General features: G+C 48.7%; 2 protein-coding genes across 5 annotated transcripts in view; one reads left to right on the forward strand and one right to left on the reverse strand.

Annotated features, from left to right (window-relative positions):
- Positions 1-576: 576 nt before the first annotated feature.
- On the reverse strand, positions 577-10,287 carry SLC38A5 (solute carrier family 38, member 5). Its single transcript, XM_005867984.2, has 16 exons — positions 10,240-10,287; positions 8,663-8,716; positions 8,510-8,585; positions 8,020-8,135; positions 7,858-7,931; positions 7,073-7,165; positions 6,855-6,933; positions 5,085-5,167; positions 4,647-4,705; positions 4,412-4,549; positions 4,163-4,242; positions 3,419-3,519; positions 3,059-3,174; positions 1,700-1,844; positions 1,509-1,612; positions 577-1,010 (listed from the first exon to the last, which is right to left on the reverse strand). Exons 2-16 carry the CDS (start codon positions 8,713-8,715, stop codon positions 909-911), a joined length of 1,419 nt encoding a protein of 472 aa, XP_005868046.1. The 5' UTR covers position 8,716; positions 10,240-10,287; the 3' UTR covers positions 577-908.
- A 7,176-nt stretch (positions 10,288-17,463) lies between these two features.
- The window catches only part of FTSJ1 (FtsJ RNA methyltransferase homolog 1 (E. coli)), a 10,015-nt gene continuing 2,131 nt past the window's right edge, over positions 17,464-25,347 (forward strand). Inside the window, exons 1-12 of one of the 4 annotated variants that reach the window (XM_005867987.2) lie at positions 17,464-17,924; positions 19,605-19,749; positions 20,024-20,093; positions 20,194-20,287; positions 20,643-20,721; positions 22,244-22,296; positions 22,382-22,435; positions 22,522-22,624; positions 22,727-22,810; positions 23,972-24,069; positions 24,162-24,359; positions 24,577-24,618. In XM_005867987.2, the coding sequence (XP_005868049.1) occupies positions 19,629-19,749; positions 20,024-20,093; positions 20,194-20,287; positions 20,643-20,721; positions 22,244-22,296; positions 22,382-22,435; positions 22,522-22,624; positions 22,727-22,810; positions 23,972-24,069; positions 24,162-24,359; positions 24,577-24,609 (987 nt within the window). In that variant the 5' untranslated portion in view covers positions 17,464-17,924; positions 19,605-19,628 and the 3' untranslated portion in view covers positions 24,610-24,618. Of the gene's footprint in view, positions 17,925-19,604; positions 19,750-20,023; positions 20,094-20,193; positions 20,288-20,642; positions 20,722-22,243; positions 22,297-22,381; positions 22,436-22,521; positions 22,625-22,726; positions 22,811-23,965; positions 24,070-24,161; positions 24,360-24,576; positions 24,621-25,347 lie in introns of all 4 variants that reach the window. The other 3 variants (XM_014541043.1, XM_005867985.2, XM_005867986.2) reach the window with 3 other exon arrangements.

Here is a 25,347-nt window from a genome sequence, read left to right on the forward strand (position 1 = left end):
TCCTTTAGAATTGTATCTTAAACCTAGAAATTGTATTTATTGAGTGAGTGTATGTGTATATGTGTGTGTGTGCATGCACGCCTGTGTGCATTAATCATGTTCAAAACTTAGTGGCTCTTTTCAATTTGAAAATTCAAGTCTTTCTTCATATAATTTTCAAGTGTCACAAATTATGCCTTTGATTTTTTTCAATCAATTAGAAATATGCAAACCATTCTTAGTTCAAGGGCCAAAAATAGACCGTGGGTTGAATTTGGCCTGTGGGCCACAATTCGCCCATTCTGGTGCTAGAATATCAATTCCAGGGATAACTGTCTGCTTGATTCACTGCTGTATCTCCTGCACCTGGAACACTGCCTGGCACCTAGTAGGCTCTCAATAGATGTTTCTGAAATGAGCAAGTGAATGAAACAATGAGTTGGGTAGCAAGTTACTGAAGGAGTGGAGAAGTGAGTGAACACATGAGAGTCAGCTCATACTACTTCTCAGGGCCTCAGTTTACCCCTGTCTGAACCTAAGCAAGTTCCACCAAGAAGTTTTAGAAAGAGATCAGAAGGCTGAGGCAAGCGTTGACACTAACATCTTTATTTTCCCCTTTAACTTGAGGGTAATCCTGACAGATTCTACCAGGAGGAGGCAAAAAGGACTGGGCTGGGCAGGGGCTCTCCGAGGACCTGGCCTCCTCCTGCTCCTGTGGAGTTGAGATTAGGACCATGATCCAAGCTCAGCATCCCTGGGGAGGACAGTAGACCACTCTGCAGTCTCTGTGGCCACCTACTTCCGACAGCCATGTTAATGGGAATCAGTCACCTTCACACACCAGGCAGGAGGGACCTGGGAGAGTGGCCTCATCTTCCTCTATACACAGAGATGCATGCGCACAGGAGTCTGGCTGGAACAGGGCATGATCAGTGTCCAGACACATGGCTCTGGCCTGTGGCCCAGTTGAAAAACATGAAGCCTAGACTGATCACCATGAAGAGGACCCCCAAGACACCAAAACACAGAGCCTATGGACAAGAGGAAGAGAATATGAGACTGGGTGGGTCACCACAGCAGAGCTCCTCCTGAGAATGTTCTCCAAGGCCCTCCAGAGAGTCCCCATTCATTTCTGACTCTCCTTTGTGCTCCTCTTTCCTTAAATCCAGACCATTCCTTGAATCTTCCTTCCATCTTCCTAGAACCCTTTAGGGAGTACTCTCCTCCATCCTCCTTGAAGGTTCTCCTGACTCTCTTCTAATAGTGCACCTTCCATCTGGAGAACACTCCCTCTATGCCAACCCCTTATTGAGTGTCCCCTCTGTCTTCCCAGACCCTGCTGGTGCTCTGTTTGCTCAGCCCCTTCTTAAGACAATCTCCTTCACTCTTTCAGACTAACCACCTTTCTCTCTGGATGAACCATCTTTGCCCAGGCCCCTCTTGAAAAAGTTCCTTCTATCTCTAGTCATCTTGGAGTGCTCCATTCTCAGAGCAACCACCTTTCCCCAGTCCTCCCCTGGAAAGCTCACCTGGATCTTGGGCAAAGAGGAGAGGGGCTCCACCTCAGAGGGTACAATACGGAGGTAGAAGACACTGGGAAGGATGAAGATGAGGCTGGGGGCTGAGGTGGACCCTGAAGTACAAGCAAGAGGAATAGGAGTCTATGTAAGTTTGGGGTACAAGGCCCATATTAGATGGGGACTGGGGTTTGGGTACTGACCGATAACCCCAAAGATATCCCGGATGGTCGGTACGTAGATGACAAGGACATTAACCAAGATGAGCAGAATCACGGCTATGGCCACATGCCGTAGCCAGCTGAAGGCTTTGCTTGGGAAGAGCAGCTGCTGTAGGGCCCGGCGGATCTGTAGCCAGAGTAGGGTGGGACACAAGTCAGCGCCCAAATGCTGCCTCCCCCTCCTGTGGTCATCTGTCTTTGCCTCCACCCTCTGTCTGAGATCCCTGATTTCCCTTCCATCTGACTGTCTCCACTTTATCTGACCATCCATCTATGCCTCTACCCACTGTCTATGCCTTTTTCTCTGTTGGATCATCCATCTATGCCTCTACCCACTGTCTGAAATCTTTGCCTCCTCCTCTATCTCTCCTCCCCTGTATGACTACCCACTTGTCCTTCCATCCTGTCTGAGATCCCTGCCTCTTTCCATCTGACTATCTCTCCCCTCTTTCAAGTCATTCCACCTCCTCATCTGAGAGTTTGTCCCTCTTACACCTTACTACTTCTGCCTCCACCCTTTTTGTGCCCAGCCTGTTTCTTCATTCTGACTATCTATGCCACTACCCTCTGTCTGACCCTTTTGCCTCCCTCTTCTGTCTAGACCAGTGATGGCTAACCTTTTGAGCTCAGTGTGTCAGCATTTTGAAAAACCCTAACTTAACTCTGGTGCCGTGTCACATATAGAAATTTTTTGATATTTGCAACCATAGTAAAACAAAGATTTATATTTCTGATATTTATTTTATATATTTAAATGCCATTTAACAAAGAAAAATCAACCAAAAAAATGAGTTCGCGTGTCACCTCTGACACGCATGTCATAGGTTCGCCATCCCTGGTCTAGACAGACATCTGTGCCTCCTTCCTTCAACTACTACCCCTGTGCCGGGGCTGACCGGCAGACCCTGAACGATGATGAATGATTACTCTGACACACTTTTCTGTGAAAGAGAGGCTAAGGGGCTAGTTGGCAGAAGGAGCCAAAAAAGCCTTGATTGCAAAACACCCAGGGATCAGACTTGTTTGGAAAAGTCAAGGTAGGGGCTGCTGCCTTTGGCAAGGTCCCCCCAGAGGCCCCTGATCTTTTGAAGGATCCTCCTTACAGACATTCCAATCAAGTCTCATGCTTCCCCACACCCCTGTCCTCCAGACTGTCTCTATCCTACCATCTATTTTTGCCTTCTCTGTCCATCTGACAACTCTACCTTCCCTGTCTGTGCATCCCTGCCTCCTCCATCCATCCCTTCATCCACTCCTATCTCCAACATCCATCCAAACATCTATTCCTGTACCCTCTACCCATGTCCCTCTGCTCCATGGCCCCCCTTGGTCCCCACGCACAGGGAATAACACAACTGGCACAGTGAGAGTGACTGCAAGCAGCACTGCCAGGCGCACACAGAGGATGAGCAGGTCCTTTTGGCTGTACATATGTAGCATCTCCGCCTCCACGCTGCCTGGGCCATAGGACATGGGACAAGGGATGCTGGATGTGGCAGGAGAACGAGAACCAGTGTCCCCCCTCCCCTGCCACTCACACACACACACACAGAGTAACAAAATCTACATGTGTGATGCATACTGTCCATTTGGAAACTGATGAGTCCGGAGGCATAGAGGAAAAGTGCTCAGGCTCCTGCCCCAACAGTCTTCCCAGTCCCCACCCAGCTGCCACCCAACCCTGGCTCCAGCTCCACTCACTGTAGAAGGTAAGGTATCCAAAGGTGGCTGTAAGTGCATACATGCAGAACATGGCACCGATGGACACATTGGCTACAGCTTGCATTCTGTGCTTGGAGGGCCTAAGGTACAGAGGTCATAGAATTGTAATGCCCATATCCCTGGACTTGGTCCAGGCCCCTCAAAACCAGCCTCCACCCTCCAGAGTCCCCTTCTCCCAGAACTGACATTCAGCTGGTACACTCTTGGATTCCCATCTCTACCTCCCTTGTGTAACTAGCCAAGCCTCCCCTCTCTGTCCATCCATATCTCATCCCATAGGACCATCTTTGCCCATATCCTCTGTCTGACCATCTCTACTTCTCCCTTCCATTTGACTGTCCCTGCCCCTCCCTTCTATCTGACCATCCATACCTAATTATCCACACATCTCCTATCATATCATCCCTGAGCCCCTTTTGTCCTGTCATATCCCTGTCCCTATCCATGCATGCCACCCCTCCATCTGATCATCTCTACTGTCCCACTCTGTCCATTAACACCTGTATTGGATGTTAAAAGAGTAAAATACTTGAGCCCCAATCAGTAAACAGTCACTTCCCTGTGTCTCCCGAGACCTCCTGACCACTTCAAACCCCTCCCTTTGCATAATCTACAATCAACAATCAAGTTACAGTCCCAGAACTGCTGAAGGGATTGTCAGACATTATAACTATTGCCCCACCTGTTGGTTCATCACACATGCCCACTTGCCTGTCCACTCACCGGCAGAGCTCCGTGTAGATGGGCAGCACCTCAGGGTGGCAGACAAAGGCAAAAGCCATAATGGGCACTGTGTAGAACATCTAGGGGAATGGCCAAGTACAACAGATTAGAACCTATAGGGTTCCATCCCCTATTCTCCATACTCCTGGCCCCACCACTGCTCTTCATATCAGATACTTGGAAGCCCCCAATGTCCAATACTCCAGAGGGCCTGAGTGTGGTGCAAGCCCTATTGGCCTGCATACCCACCTGTGAGTCCACTGTGAACATCTGGGCCTCACAGCTTCTGTTGAGTCCCTGGCTGGGAAGGACTAGGGGGCTCTTACTCTCTGCTGCTGTCTCATTGTGGCCCACACCACAGCTAATATGGAACTTCTTATAGATGACCTGAGGAAGAAAGGATGGGGAAATGAGGTTACAGGGAAGGCTGTGTCCCAATGCCCCAAACTCTCTCCACTTCTTCAAGTCCTTCTCTTAGACTCACTGAAATGAGGAAAAACAGCATGCAGGTGAGAGAAAGACCACTGGTGTATCCAAGGTAGCCTGCAAGGAGCAATAACACAGAAACTCAGAAATCCAGGGACCCCCTACAGCAAGCATGTCAAACTCATGGTCAGTGGACCGCATGCCTTATTCATGTGGCCTGCCGGCTGCGAGTTTGACATGCTTGCCCTACAGCAAATATTAAACCCCTAGTCTGGTTTTCAAGACTCCCGCACCCCAATTATGCCACACCTTTGCATAAGCTTTTACTTCTGCTTGGACCAGCCTCCCCTCCAGAGCAAACTCCTATTCATCTGTTAAAACCCACATCAAAAAAGCTCTCCCCTAGTGTTCAATAGCCCTTGAAAATGGGATTCTCTCAATCTAGCTACCCTTCTCTAACCCCACTATCCAATGAACAACACAGGAAGCCTCTTACCCAAGTGTCTCATGAGGGCCAGTGGCAGGATGATTAACACACTAACCATGATGATGAGAAGGTTTCCATTCAAGAACCAGCCCCTAGATAGACAGGCAAACACAGTGACTAGTTGCCGGCCAAAAAAAATTGTCAGGCAGACATAGAAGATGGCCGGACAGACAGATTTCTGCCCGTAATCAGGAGATGAGCCAACATCTCAGCTATGAGAAGTCATTCACGTGGTTACAATGATGGCACAACAAAATTGATAGAAACAACCAGACTAATTATAAGACTATCTGCCAGACACTGTCAGAGGGATACATCTGAGAACACATGCACAGCTAGACAAAACTGTGCTGTCAAACTCACAAGTGAATACACAACCAGATGGGTAAACAACACCCCAAGTCAGTCAGACTCACATAGTCCAACACAAAGTTCCAGACACAGAGTGAGCCATGACCCTGGTGTCTGACAGGTAGAACAACAGTCTGATGATCTGGCTGGCTGGCTGGCAGACAATGATGCAGAGTCAGACAAAAAGTCAGAAACACGCGTGTAGTTGTTTGAACAGCTCAAGGTTTGTTGAACACCTGAAAGTAGCTGGGCTGATTTGGCCACGTGACCAAAGACAGAAATATAGACCACATGAATCAGCCAGCTGGCCACACTATTGGAACCACACTCAAAGAAAGACTGGGATCTGTATAGATAATGGAGGGAGGTGCTCAGGCAAGACAGTTAATACAGAATCAGTTGAACAACTGCTCATTTGCTCAAAAGAATTTTATTGAGTGCCTACTATGTTACATCTCCTACATACACACAGTTACACCGACATAAACCAACAAAGCATCATTGGCCATATATACAGTGGGAGCTGATTATAATAATTAGACACACCTAGGTACATAGACTGCCAGCTACCTGGATGGTTTCAGAATCAAGCCAAAAATCTAAAAAGATACACAGAATCAACCATCATATCCAAACAACTGAACAGATTCAGCCAGCATATGGATCCAGAATTTTTAAAATGCAGTCATTTGAATGCATAATCAGAACAACAATCAAGCATACATGGTTGGAACAATACAGAGGACATGTACAGAGTTATAGGTGAGGATCACTCACACAAAGCCAGAGAGAATTTACCAGAATAATGGTCACTAAATTAAACAGAGATGGAGTCTATTGGCACATACATTTGGAGCAAATCACATATACATAGTTGGCACCACAGTATACGTCACACACATACATACACACTGTTGGAGTCAGTGACCACACATATACCGAGACAGATTCAGCCAGCCTGATAGACCCAGAATCAAACAGAATCTGTTGAACATGGAAAGTCAGAGTAAACAAATGTCAAATACACATGGTTGGAATTACAGTATACAGGACACAGCTATAGTTGGCTATCAGACAGCTGACCAGAGAACCTGCCACTACAACAGTAACAGAAACAAAATCCACAGAGTTTAGATCTGCTGAGAGTAGTTGCATGATCAGCATGGGAGTACACTGGACATACAGATTCAGCCACCAGATGGAATCAACCAGAACAGTCACAGAAATCAACATGGTCTATTAGACTCCTATAGTCAGAGCAACAGTCACACATACTGCTGGCATCACAATACACAGGAATCACAGTCTGATCAAAGTGGCGAACAGTCTCAAAGTAGAACATTTGGGACACAGAGTTGAAGACAGCATCCAGACCTGACAGGCAGTCAGTGGCCTGTGAACCAGAGCCAAGGGGTGTTGCTCACTCACCTCTCAGGTTCCATGTTCAGTAAGGTGCCAATAACCAGGGGGAGTTCGGATTTGATGATGAACAGGTAACTGGACATGGCTGGTACAGGTGAGGGGAGTTGTAAACAAAAGGATTTCCCTCATCCCCTTACCCCATTTTCCCCAGCCCAGCCTGGGGAAGCCCACCTCACCCCACCCTCTTACCCCTCGCTGATCCCTCCACTTCACAGAGTCCTTACCCCCAACATTGTGCAGACAGATGACCATGGCCACCACCACCTTCCCCGCAGGCCCCAGTGCCCTCTGTCCCAGCTGCTCATAGGCTCGGATGCCTGTGGGGGGGAGGGGGACAGGAAGGAACAGGTTGTGGTCCAGGAAGCCAGGGGTGAGGTTAGGAGCCAAAAAGTCTGGGAGTTGGGGAGTTGGGGTTTAGAGTCATTGAGTCTGATGGGGGCTGGGGATGAGAGTTAGTTACAATTGGGCTTGGGGGTGGGATCTGGGAGGTGGGATCTGTGGTCAGGAACTGTGGCCAAGGAGAAGGTAGGAGGTGGGCTGGAGTTGGGTAGTGGGGATCATGGGAGCAAATAACTATATACATAATCTGAGACCACATACACATGGTCTGAGTCCATGGTGGGAGTAAAGTCTGAGATCTGGGGCAATGGAAGCTTGGAAGCTGGGGTCTGAGGACTGGGGGGTCTCAGGGTTCTACAGCTAGCTGGCTTCCATGGTTGTGGGGACTAGAGACTGAAGGGAGGAGTTAGAGGAGGAATGTATTGGTCTAGGGATGAGGAGGGTCTGAACAATGAGGTTTATGGCCAGACTGAGGGCTGGGGATTGGGAATTGGGGATCTGGGAGTCCAGATGAGGTCTGAGGGCCAGGGTCAGTCTGGGGTCTGGAGTCCAGGGATTTAAGTGGGGTTTGGGGTCAGGGTGGTATGTCCAGAGTCGGGGGGTTGGGTTGAAATCTGGTGTCTCAGTCAGGGGAGTGGTTCAGGGGTCTGGATTGAGCTCTGGGGCTCACCTACAACACCAGCACAGGTCAGCAGGAGATGGATGGAGTATGAAGACAGAAGAGCAATGCACACCAGCAGGGCCCTGTGGCAGATGGCACAACTCAGACTTGGCCCCAAGGCCTCCCGCCTGCCCCCAAACAGCCCTGCCCCCCAGGCTGCTGAGGACTCACAAGAAGAAGAGGACCCCTGTGTGGGCCATGGCATAGGCCAGCCCCAGGATGCCGCTGCCCATGATGGCGTTGCTGAGGTTGAACACTGACATTCCAAATGATGTCTTCCCCTCGAACTGCGGGTAAGGGGCAAGGCCCAGGAACACATGGGTAGGGGGGTCAAGTAAGAAGACCAGCTCTGGGGCCCAGAAAGACTAGGGAGGAAGTGACTGGGATAGGAAGAAGCTCAGGAAGGGCCAGAGGAGAAACCAAGAAGTTAGGAAATAAAAGGAATTGAAGATGGGAAGGAGCTGGGAAAAGGAGAACCAGGAAGGGGAAAACTAGGAGATATTTTGGAGGGGAGCATCTATAAGTGGAGAGGAACCAGAGAGGGTGGAGCAGCTACCAAAGGAAAACAGCTGGGGAGGGGAGTAACTGGGAAGAGGGAAGAGTAGGGGAGGAGATGAACTGGGCAGAGTGCAGCTGGGACAGTTCCTGCAGGGTCACTCACATCCATGAACTCGGTTGGCTTCCTCCCAGGAGCAGGATTATGGCTGGGCAGGAAGCCCTCGTGTTCCTGCCTGTAGCTGGAGAGGGCAGAGAAACTGGGGCTGATGAGAGGCAATCCTGACCCCTGACCCAGACCCCTCAGGCCCTGACTCACCCCACAGCACCCGCAGGTAGGTCTCCATTCATCTTTGGGTCCTGCAGTTCCATCCTATGGGCAGAGAAAGGGGGTGGGGGTCAGAGATGGAGCTGGGGGACTACAAGGTGGGAGAGCTAGGTGAAGGGGTAGGGGTTCAGCTAGAGACAGACAGGTAGAGAAATAGAAAGAGATGAGGTGAGGGGAACTGGAACAGAAGGATGACAGAGAAAGGGAAATAAACAGAGAATTGAGGAGTAAAAGGCTGAGGTGGGTACTTGAAATCTCAGGAAGATCACTTTGTAAAGTATACAAAGCTATACTCCTATGATGTACACCTGGAACTAACACAAATCATACTGAATGTAAACTATAAAATTTATTTTAAAAGGTAAATTTTTAAAAAAGAGTGAGAAGCTGAGAGAGGAAGAGATGAGAGAGAGAAAAGAGCATCAGAGGAGAGATACAGCTACTCATAAATATGGAGCGATAAATATGGAGGAAAGAGAAAGCAACCTCACAGCAGACGAGATGGCCATCTGGAGCTGTGATAGCCTATCCTCCCAAACTTCACACTCACTCTTCTTGCTGTCTATCTCTTTCCTTGCCAGGTCTCCCTCAAACCAACCCCCCCCCCCCCCCCCCCCCCCCAACACTAATACCCGCGCCCCGCAAAAAAAAATCGCTTTACTCTCACCACATGGCCAGGTCTCCACTCTGGCCACGTGTCCGCTGACTGCCCCACTTCTCATAATGCCTCCTACCCCCCTCCTTCCTGCCTGGGCCCCAAGCCTAGCCCAGAGCTGATGCAACCTGTCCACTGGGCTGGGGGTGGGGACTGGCACGGAGACCCCAGCCCCTGACTTGGCAAACTCTCTGGCATAACTCTGAATATCCTCACTAGAGGCCAGAGACAATTTCCCAACTGAGCCCCCTTCCAGGGACAGAAGTGACCCAGGAGACCTCCCTTAATCCCCCTTTTAGGAGCCAGAGGTATTTTCTAGATCCCCTATCAAGTTTTAAACACTCTTCTGGCAGAAGGAACTGTAGACACTTCCAGACTTGAGACCCTTCCTGGGCTCAGGGTGCCTCAGGAATCTTGCCTGAGCCCTAATTTCCCCTCCTGAGGAGGAGCTGTCTCTGAGACCTCATCAGAAACCCCTTCCAGGACCTGACGTGTTCCCGGGATGGAGGTGTCTCTGTGATCCCCAGGCCAATCTACAGTCCCTGTCTTCTGAATGGAATTTCTCACCCCTGAACTCACTTCCTGCAAATACGGTAGCCCAGAAACCCTCATTCTACTTCCCCATCATTGCTAAAATTGCTTCCAGGAGACCCCCGCCCGAGTCCTGAGTCCCTTTCCTGGGACGGGGAGGGCTCTTATGGAGCACCATCCTCAGCCGTGAGCACCCTCTGAGGACTCCTACCCACTCCTGAATTCCCTCTTGGGAGCACGTTACCAAAGGACCCCTCTCCCATTCAATTCCCCACTAATACTAAAAAAGGTCTCCAGGGATCCCCTGAGCCCCCTCCCAGGACCCCCATTTGTGCCTTGGGGTCTCCAAAGCCCCCCACCCCGGCGAGCACTCCCTCCTCACCTCTCGGCTCTTTTCAGCTCCACCAGTTGGCAGGACTCAGACTAGAGCCCGCGCTGCTCTTTAGAACTGCTCCCCGCCCCGCCCAGTGGCCAATCAACGCACCCATTCTGCCCGCGGATTTTTTCATTTCCTGGGCGGGCGGGGGGAGGGGGGGGTGAGGAGAGGCGGGAACCCCTCTCATCTGGACCCACATGGAGGGAGACTGAGGTGTGTGGGGGTCTTGGTTGTGGGGAGGGGCAGTGGACAGAAAGATTGAGGGAGTAGATCCACACCCAGAGAAAGGGCCAGGCAGGCAGAGAGAATTGACTTAGGGGTCAGCCACACAGTGGGATGGGATGGATGGAGGGAAGAGATGCAGAGAGGAGAGACAGAGATAGTAACAGAAACAGTCACAAATAGAGAGAGGCAGGCACAAGGACAGACAACAGAGAGGACAGAAAGATAGACAGGGTATGGGGGAGTGATAGATAGACAAAGGGGCATTCACTGGGAGAAAGACACTGTAGACAGATTCAGAAACAAACAGGGGGTAGGCCCTTGCAAGCACCTAGAGGCAAAAGGCAGGCCCAGACGTAAACAGGAGACACAACTGGCAGATAAGTGGACACAGCCAGATATATCTCCAAACAGAGGTTGGAAACAGGCACACCAGCCCAGAGAGACAAGGAGACACAGGAAGTGAAAGAGGCAGAGGGACACCTGCAGGGACAGATGACAAGAGGCAGAGAAAGTCAGATTTAGGCAGAGGGGCACACAAGGTAGATGGACAGACCTGGGGACAGCAGTGGAAAAAGTGCAGGGATGGACAGACACAGCCAGGCCACTATAAATTGACCTCAGACAGGCAACCTAGCCGAGAGAGGACCCTAGATCTTGGAGGTCCCCAGAGGGAGGCGGGGAAGACATTTGTGGTTGGATAGGGAGGGTGGACACACACTGTCTGCAAACTAGGCACACCCTGAAGTCCGGGACCCAGCCCATGCATTGGGTGAGGCCTATCCACACCCTAACCTAGGAGCTCTACTGTCTGTCTGCCCGTCTTATATGGGGGTCTGTGCACTCCCATCCAGGCATGTGTTGCCAGCAGGAAGTCGGACCGGGTGGACTTGGGGTCCTGGCCCAACTCTACTGAGCTGCTTAAGGCCCTGGTGGACAAAAGGCCTCTGCCTGGGCCCCTCCACCCACCTGTCCACCCCCCACAGGGAGCACAGAATTTCCGGAAAGGCCAGGAGCTGGCTGGTGTTCAAAGCTAACCTAGATGCCCCCACCCCAAGTGCAATTGGAGGAGGGCAAGGGATGGGGTGTTTACTTCCCCACAGCAGGAGAGAGACTCCCCCGCACTCAGCTCCATCCAGGGGCTTGGAGATAGAGGCAGACTTGCCATCACCCACAGAGATACAAACTTGCATGCAGACCCACAGCCACACACACAGAATATATGCTGACAAATATGAATACACACAGAGTGCACATGGAGAGCCAGGCCATGGTAGCCACACACTCACAGCCGCACAGAGTGACTTAGTCTTACAGACATCGTCACCCACAGCCTCAGACAACACCCAGAAAGCAGAGAGTGGCACAGGGATAGGCTCACACCGAACCACTATAGATTCATGGACATCATGGCCCACAGACTCACAGCCACACACAAAATGCACAGATAAATCTGATTTCACACAGCCAACAACATCATACACAGGCCCAGTGTCTCACACACACACTTCCACGTTCAGAGAGCCCTCGAGGCCAAAGTCCAGATTCAGGCTGTATAATGATACCTGTGTGCATATGAACTCATGTGTGAACTTGTGACCATATCCAGCTCTGGTGGCAGAGAGAGGTACTCACAGCAGACATGATTGTACAGACAGAGAAGCCACAGACAGACTCGCACACAACTGTATTCAAGCAGGCAGCTGCACACACAGCATACGCACATAACTATTGACATATCAAGTCAGAGAAGAAACACGTGGGGAACATAGACAGGCACACAATCAGGAAAATCAGAATATAGAGTGTACTCTTCCTATTGTTGCAAAAAGGAAATACACCTAAAACTGCATAAAGAAGAAACAAGGGAACCAGATGGTACATATACAGTGGCACCAAAGGAAACATCCGTAGTGCCCTGGCCGGGTAGCTCAGTTGATTAGAGCATTGTCCTGATACTCCAAAGGTGGTGGTTTCGATGTCCAGTCAGAGCACATACAAGAATCAAACAATGCATGCATACCTATAGCCAGCCACTCACCAAGGAGAGACAGAAGCACAGTGGCAGAGAAGAAAGACACACATACATAGGAGACAGACACAGAAGAAACAGACTAATCATCCACAAGCATTATAAAGGAGTCACATAAACATTCAAGGAGCACACACACACACACACACACACACAGTCCCATATAGATGAATTGCCCAAGTAGACAGTACCAATACACACAGGTGCTAAAAAGGAAACACACAAATTGAACAGGCAGCCATAGACATAAGATGCAACTGGGTAGACATAATATACAACCAAGTGATACAACCGGGCAAGTTACATAGGAAGACACATGTGGAGCTCACAGATGTATGTTTGTGGCTGAGAACATGTACAAATAGATGAGATGCTTTGGGGGTATTCACACACACACACACACACACACACACACACACACACCCCTGTCTATCCTGGCCTACTCTGATGTCTCTCTCCTCTGATACCCCACCCCCTCAGAGCCATTACACATCTGTGCTACAGGCAGGCCTGGGAAAGAGACACCTGACATCAGAGGCCTTGGCCCAGATGGCTAAGGGGGCAGGGGGTGGGAGCTAGGCAGCTGTCTAGGTTTCAAGAAAAGTCTGTAGGGTCCTTCCCAAAGAACTAGGGTACTTTGGACAAACACATACCCACATCTACCACCTCCCCTCAGCAGCTTCCTACTCTAATCACTTCCCTCCCCTCCCCTCCCAGACTCTCCAACATTGCCCAGCACAGGGCCACCAGACACGTAACAAGTGCTCAATAAATGCCACTTATTAAGTGTCATATTATCATTATTATTTTATTTCTGCCAAGTGAACTCTTCTAAGAGAGGGACTAATCTTCATCCAGCTCTATACCCCATACCTCAGCTAAGCCTCAAGGCACTGCAAATAGCAGGTGCTCAACATATGCTGGTAGTGGGTAAACAAAGGGGAAGGGAAATCTGACTGTGCAGGGAAAGCCTGCTTTGGAAGGAACAGATGTCTTTAAACTTGACCTAGGTATTGAAGCTGTGTCAGGGATAAGAATGCTTTATTAGTTCATCACAGTAGGGCCCTTTCTCAGAGTCATTTAAGAGTTTTGTTGTTTCAGGAAAGCAGACCCTCGGGTGACATTCGGAATTCCTATTGAATCTTTTCAAAGTCAGTTTGGGTTCTTGTCAGTCCCTCCAAGCAAACTCCTGCTTTTCATTAAAACAGGTCACTAAGCAGCCTTCAGGGGAGGGAGCAGCAGAGCCCAACAGTTAACCGAGTGAGCTTTCCCAGCTCTGCCACTTTGTAGCCGTGTGGCCGGGAGCAACTTCTGGGAGCAACTTCTGCAAGCGACAATTTCAGTTTCCCCTAGGGCGTGATCATGCCTGGGGCGGTTGGTGAGGTTGAATGAATACTGGTAAATCACTGAGAACAATGCTTGACAACATAGTAATTGCTCAATAACATATTTGTGAAAGGAGTTAATGAAGACTACTCCTGCTGGGAGAGCAGCCTCTCACGGGTTGCATTTAGGATTCTTATCTCCCCTTTCATGCAGGCCCCCCACTGAGTAACTCTTTGGTCCCTCAAAGCAGCCCCAGGGCAGCAAGGCGTTTGAGTCAGTGAGTAGCCCCTACACCTGGACCACCCGCATCTTTCCCTCAAGGTGTGAGATGCTCTCCAGTACAGAGCTGGCCTGGCAGCTTCCCCTCCTTGACCTCTTCATGAGGCGGTGGAGAGGACACCTTTATTCTCAGTGGGGTGTCCGGTGGGAGCTGCAGTCCGACACCCTGCTTCGGGAAGAGCCTGGGGAGTTCAGAGCCTGGTTCCTGTCCTCCTATCCCCTGGCCCTGCTGGAGGAAGCAAGTTTCTTTGCAAAAGAAAATTAAACATCCTCTTTCTGAGAGGCAAGAAAACAGGACGTGGAAAGTATCCCACAGGGTGAACATGTCTGCATGGGTTCCCAATGCCTGGCAGCCTCTCCTCTCAGTGGAGCAATGGCTGGTGGCTGGAATCCTTGCTTTCTCACAATTGCTTACTTCTGCAGGCAACGTGTTCCCGCCACCCCCACAAGACCTTTGAGCTCCCCTTGCAAGCTCTTACTTCCTCCTTGGCTCTCAGAGACTCCAGGAGGTGTGTCTCCACGTCTCTGTATATGTCTGTCACCTGTCTACACCTCCCAGGGCCTCAGATAATTGCAGAACACACCACTGAGGAAAGAATGAAGAGAAAAGTAACAAAAGGGTGGATTCCGAAAACATGCTCCCTAACCCCCACTGTGTGCCAGGCCCTGTCCTAGGTGTTTGGGAGGTAGCAGTGAACAAGAAAGAACAGAAACCCCTGTCCAGTGAAGCTCACAGTTCTAAGGAATGATGTTTCCACTTCCGGGTCTTTGCACTTGGTGTTCCCTCTGCCTGGAGTACTCTTTCTTCAAATATTGGTAGGTCTCAGCCCAAAGTCACCTCCTCAGAGAAGACTTCTCTGAAACATAACAGAAAAAAACAACTCAATTCCTCTCCATGTCTTTCATAGCTTTTATACCACCTGATAGAACATTAGATATTTACATATTTGATAGTATGTTTAGCCCTGGCCTGTGCTCAGTGGTTAGAGCATGGGTTCGATTCCCGGTCAAGGGCATCTATCTCAGGTTGCAGACCCAATCCAGCCCCTAGTCAGGGCACATGTGGGAACAACCAATTGATGTGTCTCCCATGTGGATGTTTCTTTCTATCCTCAGGTGAGGATTTTTAATGGTATATTTATATTTAGTACAATTATTTTAGTAAGTAAATGTATTAGATACTAGCATATTTATGCTGTACATGTATTTTACATATACACTATACAAAATGCATAAATATATGGTATAGTGTATTTTCTTATATTTACATATAGTAGCATATTTATACTTATGTTTGATTAATAATATGTAACTTATATACTAGCAAATATTATGTCACTATATTTCTATATAATCACATACATATTAAATAGCATATATGTTCATATACCTAATATATATATTTGAGTACAAGCAGTCCTCAAATAACATCCTTTTGTTCAATGTTGTTTTGTTATGCCATTGATGAGGGAAAAGAAGTCAATTCTGATCGGGGCCATTATGTGGCGTTCACATGTTCTCCCCATGTCTACATGGGTTTTCTCCAGGACTCCAGTGTCCTCACGCATCCCAAAGATATGCACATTGTTCCAAAGTGAATTAGTGTGGGTGTGTATGTGAGTGCATCCTATAATGGAAGGGCATCCTGTCCAGGGTTCGGTCTTACCTTCCACCCTGAGCTATTGAGATAGGCTCTAACCACCATGACCTTGAACTGGAATAAGTGGGTTAGAAAATAAGTATCTTACTTGTTTTTATTAATCTTTCTTTTATTATTATTATTAATCTTTCTCAAATGTATGCATAGCTTACATTTATTTCAATGTTTAATATTACAAGTGTTTGGGGTCTTTGTTTTAGAAGTTTGATCTTTATTTTCGGGATTGATATTTTTGCTGTAGAAACTTAATTCTTGTTATATCAATTAGTTTATGGTAAAATTGGTGTTGTTCATTAGATGTCATTTCAGTTAAAGTCCCAGTTTCCAAAAACATATTTACAATGTTAAGGGAGGACTTACTATACATCCTCCCTTGTCTCCGTTTCCTCATCTATAAATTGGGGATAATTACAGTAACTTGCTCATCTGGTTGTTATAAGGATTAAAATGAGCTCAAGGAAAGGATTTAGCACTGCTCTGGAACCTACTTGTACAGATTACTTGATCAATTTTCAGGAATTTTGTGAACTGGTTGTTAAACACAGCTGCTATTAAAAACAAAATGATATAAACTTACAATTAAATAAATTATATATTTTTAAAGATGATAAATACTCAAAACTCATCACTTATTTTATTACAGTTCACGATTCTCTATGCTCTTGGGGTTATTTACCCCCTATTTTAACTGTAAGATAAAAATATTACATAATGGTGCACTTCAGTGTTCCATGACAACATATTGGTAACTTGAAATCTAGCAAGATGACAGTTGTGTAAACCATGGAAATTGGCAAATGTTTGAAATCAGGGCTTCCTCCCTCTCTCCCCTCAAATAGTTGGTTGTTAACCATTTACCAGCACACCATTGAGAGCACTTAGAATAGTGCCTGGCACATGGTAAACTGTATAATAAATGCTTCCATTATATTTGCCTTTGCACTGGTGGGGATGTATAGGGGTTTTTTTGTTTTTTGTTTTTTTGTGGGTCGGAGTTAAGAATGTTTGAATTACACAAGGCTAGTGTATAGTTATGCCCTAGGCCTGTAACCTCTTTATTGAAAGGTTTTAAGCCAGTCCTGTCCGTTATTCTTGTGCATCTAGATTAACACACCTTTGAAATATCAGAAGTAATACCCTCCAAAGGGGGTATTAACCATCAAGAGAAGACATAATCTTAACTACCCTGTAAGCCAATCTCTGCCTTGCTTTCTCCAATTTTCCATGTATGCTTTCTCCTTAATTTCAAATGCATAAAGGAAGCTGCAAAACTGTTATCCTCAGGAACATTTGAGATCTTGCTCCCCCAGCATATGTTGTCAGTTTGGCTCAAATAAACTCTTATAAAATCCTCCACAGGTAGAGACGTTTCTTTTGTGAATAGGTATCTATTCTTCCCAATAACTCTGTGAAATCGGTAGTACTTATTTCCCCATTTCACAGGTGGAGAAACTGAAGTTCTAAAATGGGCAGCGTGACCACGTTGAGGAAGTGAAATGCAAAATTGCTGCGGAGCTAGCTAATGCACTTTAACCCACATTCCCTCCTCCTCCGTCTACCTCCCAGCCTAATTTCACTTCGCAGCACTCGTACACTGAATGGGTGCTTTCGTGTTCACTGCATTTTGGGAAATGTAGTCCACGCACCGCCCACTGAGAAGGAAGGAGCGGGGAGAAAATCGATCTTAGCCTTGGGACAAAAGAACAAAGGCAGTTTTACACTTCGCATGCGCGAGTTGAGCAGCTTTGGTCTTGCCCGCCCTTTGCATGCTGGGAACCGCAGTTCTCCCGTCCAGCTACGTAGACACAAGGTGACGGGACACGCGCTGTAAGTTCGGGTCGGTCCGGACCTCCTGGGAGCCTCCGCATTCCACGATGACAGGATTGCCCCGCTGCAGTAGCCCGCAGGCGTGCGCGATTGGCATTCAGAGCAACTAAGAACAGAAACTGAAGCGCTACGATTTCTCACCGGTTTGACTCGGGCTGCTGGCGGACCGGACTCTCGTGTCCCGCTCCTCCCCACTTCGAAAGCTACGGTAGGCCCTGGGGCACGGAGGACAGTTGAGGCACGACTGCACTGTCCCGCCAGCGAGGGAAGGAGAGACGTTCGCCCTCGTCGCTGCAGCTAGTAGTCTGGCCGGCTGACACCCGGAAGGCTGCGGACCCAGGGTTTGTGAGTAGAAGTGGACTACTATCGCGGGGTGGGCTGGGAGAGTCAGGGGTCCAGAGATCAGCGGATCTGCCTTGAGGGGGATCTGAAGGCCCCAGTAGGCACATGGTCTTTGAGTTAATATAGAGGAGGGAACGGTGGTGTGACCAGAGGGCTGTTCATTGAGGAAGGTATGAGTGTACGGAGCTCTGGTGGGGCTATGATGGGGGAAATCAATACGGGCTAATGGTCGACACATTCATGGGGGCCAATGGAGGTGTGTTCATTGATTACTGAGGAGGTGGTAGAGTGAGCAACTAAAAGGTAATGGAAGGCAAATAGGGATGTGATCCCTAAGGCAGCGGTTCTCTGTGGGTCGGGACCCCTTTGGGGATCCAACGACCCTTTCACAGGGGTCGCCTAAGACCATCGGAAAACACATATATAATTACATATTGTTTTTGTGATGAATCACTATGCTTTAATGATGTTCAATTTGTAACAATGAAAATATATCCTGCATATCAGGTATTTACATTACAATTCATAACAGTAGCAACATTACAGTTATGAAGTAGCAACGACAATAATTTTATGGTTGGGGGTCACCACAACATGAGGAACTGTATTAAAGGGTCGCGGCATTGGGAAGGTTGAGGACCACTGCCCTAAGGGATTGATGATTAATGAAGAGTGGTGGGGCATCGTAATTGAAAAGATAATGGTGAGGCTATGCAGGGAATAATAGAGCCCAGTGGGGGTCATGATCAAGGAACTAATGGAAGCAGTGGTCAAGAAGAGGAAATGAGAGACGAACAGGTGTTGTAGTCAAAGGCTTTTAATGGGTGATCATGGCATGATCATTGAGGAATTAATGGTAATTGAGCAAAGAAAGGGTAATAGTAAGGTGTTAGGAGGTGATCATCAAGTAATTATTGGGGGGCGAAATGTGCAGTGAGGGGAGAATGGGAAACTGATCATCCAGGATTAACATGAATGTGTGGTAACGAAGGAATTACAACCTACAAATGGTGTGATCTATGAGAGATCAATTGGAGGGCTGAATTAATGGGGACTGATGAATCATAACAATTGAGAGCTTAATGGGAACTAATAGGCCATGATCCTCCAGGCATCGATGGGTGTTGATAATGATGCAGTAATAAAGGAATTACTGGGGGCCTAATCATTTCAGGGATTAATAAAGAGTTGGGTAGGGAGAGAGATATTAAGGAGGTGAGGAGTACAATGATGTAGTATTAATATAAGGGGGGATTAAAGCAAGGGATTAATGAGGGGCTAACCGGGCTATATTAATCTAGGGGCAATGAGGACATCTGGGGAGACAGTGAGATGTTAATGGGGATAAGGTGGGCAGAGAAGGGTTGATAGTCTCGGGTGTAATATGTGGAGTGTGGGTAACAAGAGTGGAGGTTGACAGGATCAGTAATGATTCATCTATGAGATAAGTTCAGGCTTTGGGGGATCTGTGTGCTGAGTGGTGGAGCCTAGGTTCAGTCTGGAGTTGTTCAGGCTCTGTGAGGTCAGTGAGATCGGTGACTGGGTTCCAGTCTTCTGATCTGCTGAGTGAGCTATCACATGGGTCAGATGAGCCCAGTGTGGTTTTTCACTGACCTACAGACACAGGTGATGGTCCACTCACCCAGTTACTGATACAGGATGGCATCAACTTACTGTTGGCAGGTCCCTGGGCAAACAGTGTGCGAGATGGGACGGACGTCGAAGGACAAGCGGGATGTCTACTACCGCCTGGCCAAGGAAAATGGCTGGCGTGCTCGCAGTGCCTTCAAGCTGCTACAACTCAATGAGGAATTCCAACTCTTCCAAGGTCCCCACCTGGCAGGAGAATCACTGGGGGATGGGGCAGGCACAGGGAACAGACAAATGAACTAGGTTTGCCGAGTGATCTGTGGTGGGTGGGCTAACTTGAAGGGTCTGTGAGGCAGGGGCCAAACAAGAAGGTGTGCAGATACTCAAGAAATCTTGGGCCCCTGGGCAGAAGAGAGATGTGGGAGCTCCCTTGGGGAGAGGGATGAATTTTGCAGGGTCCCGGGTTGGAGCAGTAGGTGCATCTGACACTACACCTTCCTGTGTGTGCTCAGGTGTGACACGGGCAGTTGACCTGTGTGCAGCCCCGGGCAGCTGGAGCCAGGTGCTGAGCCAGAAGATTGGGTGAGTGTGGAGTCCCAGATGGGGGGTTCCTGGAGGGCAGGCTAGGTGGGGGGCGGGCCAGGAGTGAAAACTGGGCTGACATGGGTCGTGTTGTCCACAGGAGTCCACAGGGGTCCGGCCATGTGGTGGCTGTGGACCTTCAAGCTATGGCTCCACTACCAGGTGTGTTACAGATCCAGGGGGACATCACCCAGGTAAGAGCATGGCTGAGGGTGTGGGAGGTGTTTCCTGGGTGAAGATCCTCTCACCTGGGGGCTACAGAAAGTGGAAGAGACAGAGAAACAGACTGAGAGAGACAGAAATAAAGTAACCGAGAGAACCAGAGAGAGTGACAGGGAAGCAGAGAAACAGAGCCAGCAGGCTGTCATCCCAGAGAGATGGCAAAAAATTATGGGACTGGGTCCTCAGAGACAGACTGTGGTCTTAGACAGGCAAAGCATGAGCATTTGTCTGACTCTGGGCCTATGGGCCAGGGCCATGGACAGGTGGGGTCAGCTGGCCACAGCGTGCGGGGACCTTGGGGCTACTCATCCGCCCTCTCTTCCATAGCTGTCCACTGCCAAGGAGATCATCCGGCACTTTGAGGGCTGCCCCGCGGACCTAGTGGTGTGTGACGGGGCTCCCGATGGTAAACAAGGGTTGGGAGACCAGGTGGGGGGGTCCCATGTGTGTCTTTCTGTATTTCCCATTTTGTTGGCTTCTTTCGCCAAGTCAACTCCCTGCCTCTCTCCTCCTCTGTCAGCTGTTTCCTACATCTGGCAACTTCTCCCTACCCTGCTGCCTGCTCTCTGCCTCCATCTTCTCCCTCCTCACACTCTACCACTTCAGTTTTGTCTGTTGTCCACCATTCCCTCCTTCCATATCTTGTCTCTCTTCTCTCTGCAGCTCTCCAATCTACCTTCCTGCCCATTCATTTTTGTCATTCAGTCAATCATCCATTCAACACACACTTACTGAGCATCTATTGTGTGTCGGGCACTGTTCTACATGTTGGGAAAACATTTGTGAATAAAAGTCCACTAATCTCTGACCTCATAGAACTGGTGTTCTAGTGGGAGCAGATAGAAAAGAAACATGATTGAGCTCTGTGGCATATCAAAAGGTGATAGGCACCATGGGGAAATCAATGAAAAGGGGGAGGGGGAGTACCTATTGGAATATTAAATAAAGTGGATAGGGAAGGCCTCACTGAAGTTATGGCAAAGACCTAAAGGTGAGAGAGTGGGCCAGAGGCATGCCTGGAGAAAGAACAATCCAGGCAAAAGGATCAAGCTGTACAGAGGCCCTGAGGTGGGAGGGTGCTTGGTGTGTGTGAACACCAGTGTGGTTGGATCAGAGTGAGGAGAGTGGTAGGAGGTGAGGTCATGAGGTAACAAAAGGACAGATCCTTATGTGGATCCTTAGGGGCCACAGTAAGAACTTTGACTTTTTCACTGAGATGAGAACTCAGAGAAAACCATGAGAGGGTTATGAGCAGTGGAGGGCCATGCCTGACTCTGGGTTGTGACAGGATCCCTCTGGCTGCTGTGAGCAGTGTGAGGGGCGAGGATGTAAGCCAGGGGGCCTGGGAGGAGGAGGCCATTGCAATAGTCCAGGTGAGTGATGACAGCAGTGATGAGAAGAGGGTCAGATCAGGAGATCTTTTGAAAGTAGGGCCGACAGGATTTGCAAATGGCTTGAATATGGGTGTGAGGAGAGAATGGAGCTTGTCAAAGGTAACTAAGGTTTTTGGTCTGAACAACTGGCAGGATCAGATGAGACAAGGGAAGATGGTGAGACGAAGAGGTTTGGGCAGGAAGGGCAAGAGTTTGGTTTTGGACAGCTCAAGTCTGAGATGTCAACTCTGATCTGAGTCTGGAGTGTAAGAATCTGAACTGAAAAAAAAAAGAATCTGAACTGGAGGTAAAAAATGATGATAAAAAAAAAAAGATGATAAAGAGAATTGCCGATAAGGTTGTTTTGAGAATTAAAATGAGCTCCTAGGGGTTAAGAGCTCAGAATGTGCATCTAGTTGAAAGATATTAATTTGCATGCAGAACCTTAGCCATAAGAGAGCCTGGGAAATGTTTTTAGCCTTCTAACCTCTCTGGGACAAGAAGATAGCTAGAACTGGATGCCCCCCGCCCCTAATGCCGTTCCTCTTGCCGCAGTAACTGGCCTCCATGATGTTGATGAGTATATGCAGGCCCAGCTTCTCCTAGCCGTGAGTAACCCTGGCTGCCCTTGCCTCAGTTTGGCCCCCTCCTGGCTATCTCTGCCTCAGCCTTAGCTATCTGTCCTGTCCACAGGCTCTGAACATTGCTACACATGTCTTGAAGCCAGGGGGCTGCTTTGTAGCCAAGGTAAGCCTTGGGAAACCTAGTGGGGGACAGAGATGGGTCCCTGAGGGTCGCCCTCATGCTTCCATCTCTGCCTCTCCACCCTGCAGATCTTCCGAGGCCGGGATGTGACACTGCTCTACAGTCAGCTGCGTGTCTTCTTTTCCAACGTGCTTTGTGCCAAGCCTAGGAGCAGCCGGAACTCCAGCATCGGTCAGTGGGGCGGAAGGGCTGGGCAGTCAATGCCACCTCAGGGACATGTCCTGCTCCGAGGTGGAGATGACAGTCGCCCCTCACTCTACTTTTCACCCACAGAGGCCTTCGCTGTCTGTCAGGGTTATGACCCCCCTGAGGGCTTCCTGCCAGACCTGACCAAACCCCTGCTGGACCACTCTTACGGTGAGAGCCAGAGCCTTGTGCTAGTCCCTGGGGAGACTGCCCCCTTTGGAATTTATGTCTCAGGAGGACTCTCAGCCTCACCCCCTGGTAGAGACTCTGTTCCTAATGGGAATTCTGTCCCTAGAGCAGTGATGGCGAACCTATGACACGCATGTCAGAGGTGACACGCGAACTCATTTTTTTGGTTGATTTTTCTTTGTTAAATGGCATCTAAATATATAAAATAAATATCAAAAATATACATCTTTGTTTTACTATGGTTGCAAATATCAAAAAATTTCTATATGTGACATGGCACCAGAGTTAAGTTAGGGTTTTTCAAAATGCTGACACGCCGAGCTCAAAAGGTTCGCCATCACTGCCCTAGAGACTCAGCCCCACCCTCTGGTGGAAATCCCCCAACACACACCGTATGGATATTATATCCCAGGAGGATCTTCAGCCCAGTCCTCTAGTGATAACTACTCTTGGACCTGGTGAAATTCTGTCCCAGGAAGGTCTGAGCTCTGCCCCAGTTGAGACACCCACCTAAGGAGATTATAGCCTAGGAAGATTCAGTCACATCCCCATGTGGAAACCCTACCCATGTGGGAATTTTTGCCCCATGAGGTTCTTACGCCTGGCTATTTTTTTAGAGAGAGGCAGGGAGAGGGATACAGAGATAAAAACATCGATGAGAGAGAAATATCGATCGGCTGCCTCTTGCTCACCGCCTACTGGGGACTGTGCCTGCAACCCGGGCATGTGCCCTGGCCAGGAATCGAACCATGACTTCCTGGTTCATGGTTGATGCTCAACCACTGAGCCACACCAGCTGGGCTCACCTGGCTCTTTGTGGGAAAGGGCACAGAGCCTACTCATGTAGCAAGCATGATTGAGTGAGACAAGGTTCAGGCTGTATATGATAGAAAGGCAGATAGACATAAAAGTGCAGTGTGAAAAAAAGCAGTGGGGCTGATATTTTAGAGAGGTGATCATGGAGGGCCTCCCTGAGAAAGTGATCTGAACCAAATAAAGGATTTCCGGTGGAAGAGGGTGAGAGTAGCTGGTGGATAAATGGGGAGGCCTCGGTACCCATGCTGCAGCCCAATTCATGACTGATCCCAGGCATCCCAGCCTTGTCCTTGTCCTGTCTTATTTCTCCCTGCTTGTCAGATCCAGATCTCAACCAGTTAGATGGACCCACCCGCATCATTGTGCCATTTGTGGCCTGTGGGGACCTGAGCTCCTATGATTCGGACCGCAGTTACCCACTGGACGTGAGTGCCCAACTGACAGTAGGCAGATGGAGGGGGGGGTGCTCTCCTAGGTTCCCAGATCCTCACCATCTTCCCACTATGTGTCCCTGCAGCTGGAGGATGGCTCAGAGTACAAGTACACGCCACCCACGCAGCCCCCCATCTCGCCGCCATACCAGGAAGCCTGCACGTTGAAGAAGAAGGGGCGGCTGGCCAAGGAGATCCGCTCCCAGGACTGCCCCATCAACACAGTGAACACATTGCCCCAGCCCCTGGCTGCCCCACAGCGCCACACCCTGAGGGCCTCTGAGGTCTGGAAACATGGCCCAGGGCACTGCTGTGCCCTTTCTCTGTGTCCATAGTGACCCTTCCCAGTACTCCTCTTTCTGCCTCCAAATCATGTGGCTTCTGGGGTCAAAATTCTCTTTCCTGCCTCCCAATAGCTGTAAAATTCAATGGGTAAAACCAACTATAATGAATGGAAAAGCTTAGCCAAACATCTGAGACTCTTTTCTTTTTCTTGAGTAGGTGGAAGACAGTGGAATGAATTGTTCAGCTTAACACATCAAGGTAAATCTGCCTTTTTATCTAAGAGTTTGAGTAAAGGACACCTTTAAGAAAAAGATCAGTAAAATTTCACCTTTGATATTTTTACATCAACTGATAAGATTTCATTCAGCAAACCTTTACTAAGCATCTGAAATTGTATGTCAGGAACTGCTTTAAGCATTTTACATATTACATATTGAGGCATTCGGTAAACATTAAACCTGTACTGTGTGCTGGGCATTGTTCTAGGTTTAGAGGTAGAGTGGGGAAAACAGGGAAATACCATGGCCCTGGTAGAGATTCTAGATTGGGGAAGAGGTAATAAATAAAATGGTCTGAATACAGGAGTTGCCCTCTACACACACACACACACATAAATACACACTTATAGCTTGCATTTCACTATGTATTTATATAGCCTGCATTGTAATATAATGTGTTTTATATAGACATATCTATAATAATAAAAGCGTAATATGCTAATTAGACCGGACGTCCTTCCAGACGATCTTCTGGACGAAGCCGGGCTGCGAGGGAAGTCCAAGTCCTGGGTGCCTGCCGGCAGCCAGAGGGAAGCCTGGGTCCCGGTGCCGTAGGGAAGCCCGGGACCCAGATGCCAGAGGGAAGCCGGTGCCAGCAGCCGGGAGAAAGAAGGCTTACTCTTTTTTTAAAAAATATATATTTTATTGATTTTTTACAGAGAGAAAGGAGAGGGATAGAGAGTTTGAAACATCGATGAGAGAGAAACAT

This window comes from Myotis brandtii, unplaced genomic scaffold, assembly GCF_000412655.1.
Source record: "Myotis brandtii unplaced genomic scaffold, ASM41265v1 scaffold2579, whole genome shotgun sequence".
NCBI classification, from domain to species: domain Eukaryota; kingdom Metazoa; phylum Chordata; class Mammalia; order Chiroptera; family Vespertilionidae; genus Myotis; species Myotis brandtii.

Excerpts from the sequence above, each read along its gene's own strand:
- SLC38A5 (XM_005867984.2), bottom strand. The coding sequence starts at position 8,715 with ATGGAACTGCAGGACCCAAAGATGAATGGAGACCTACCTGCGGGTGCT. Across the intron at positions 6,934-7,072 it reads CTGTCTGCACAATGTTGGGG|CCATGTCCAGTTACCTGTTC; the intron begins GTAAGGACTCTG and ends CACCTGTACCAG. Across the intron at positions 1,613-1,699 it reads GGATATCTTTGGGGTTATCG|GGTCCACCTCAGCCCCCAGC; the intron begins GTCAGTACCCAA and ends CTTGTACTTCAG.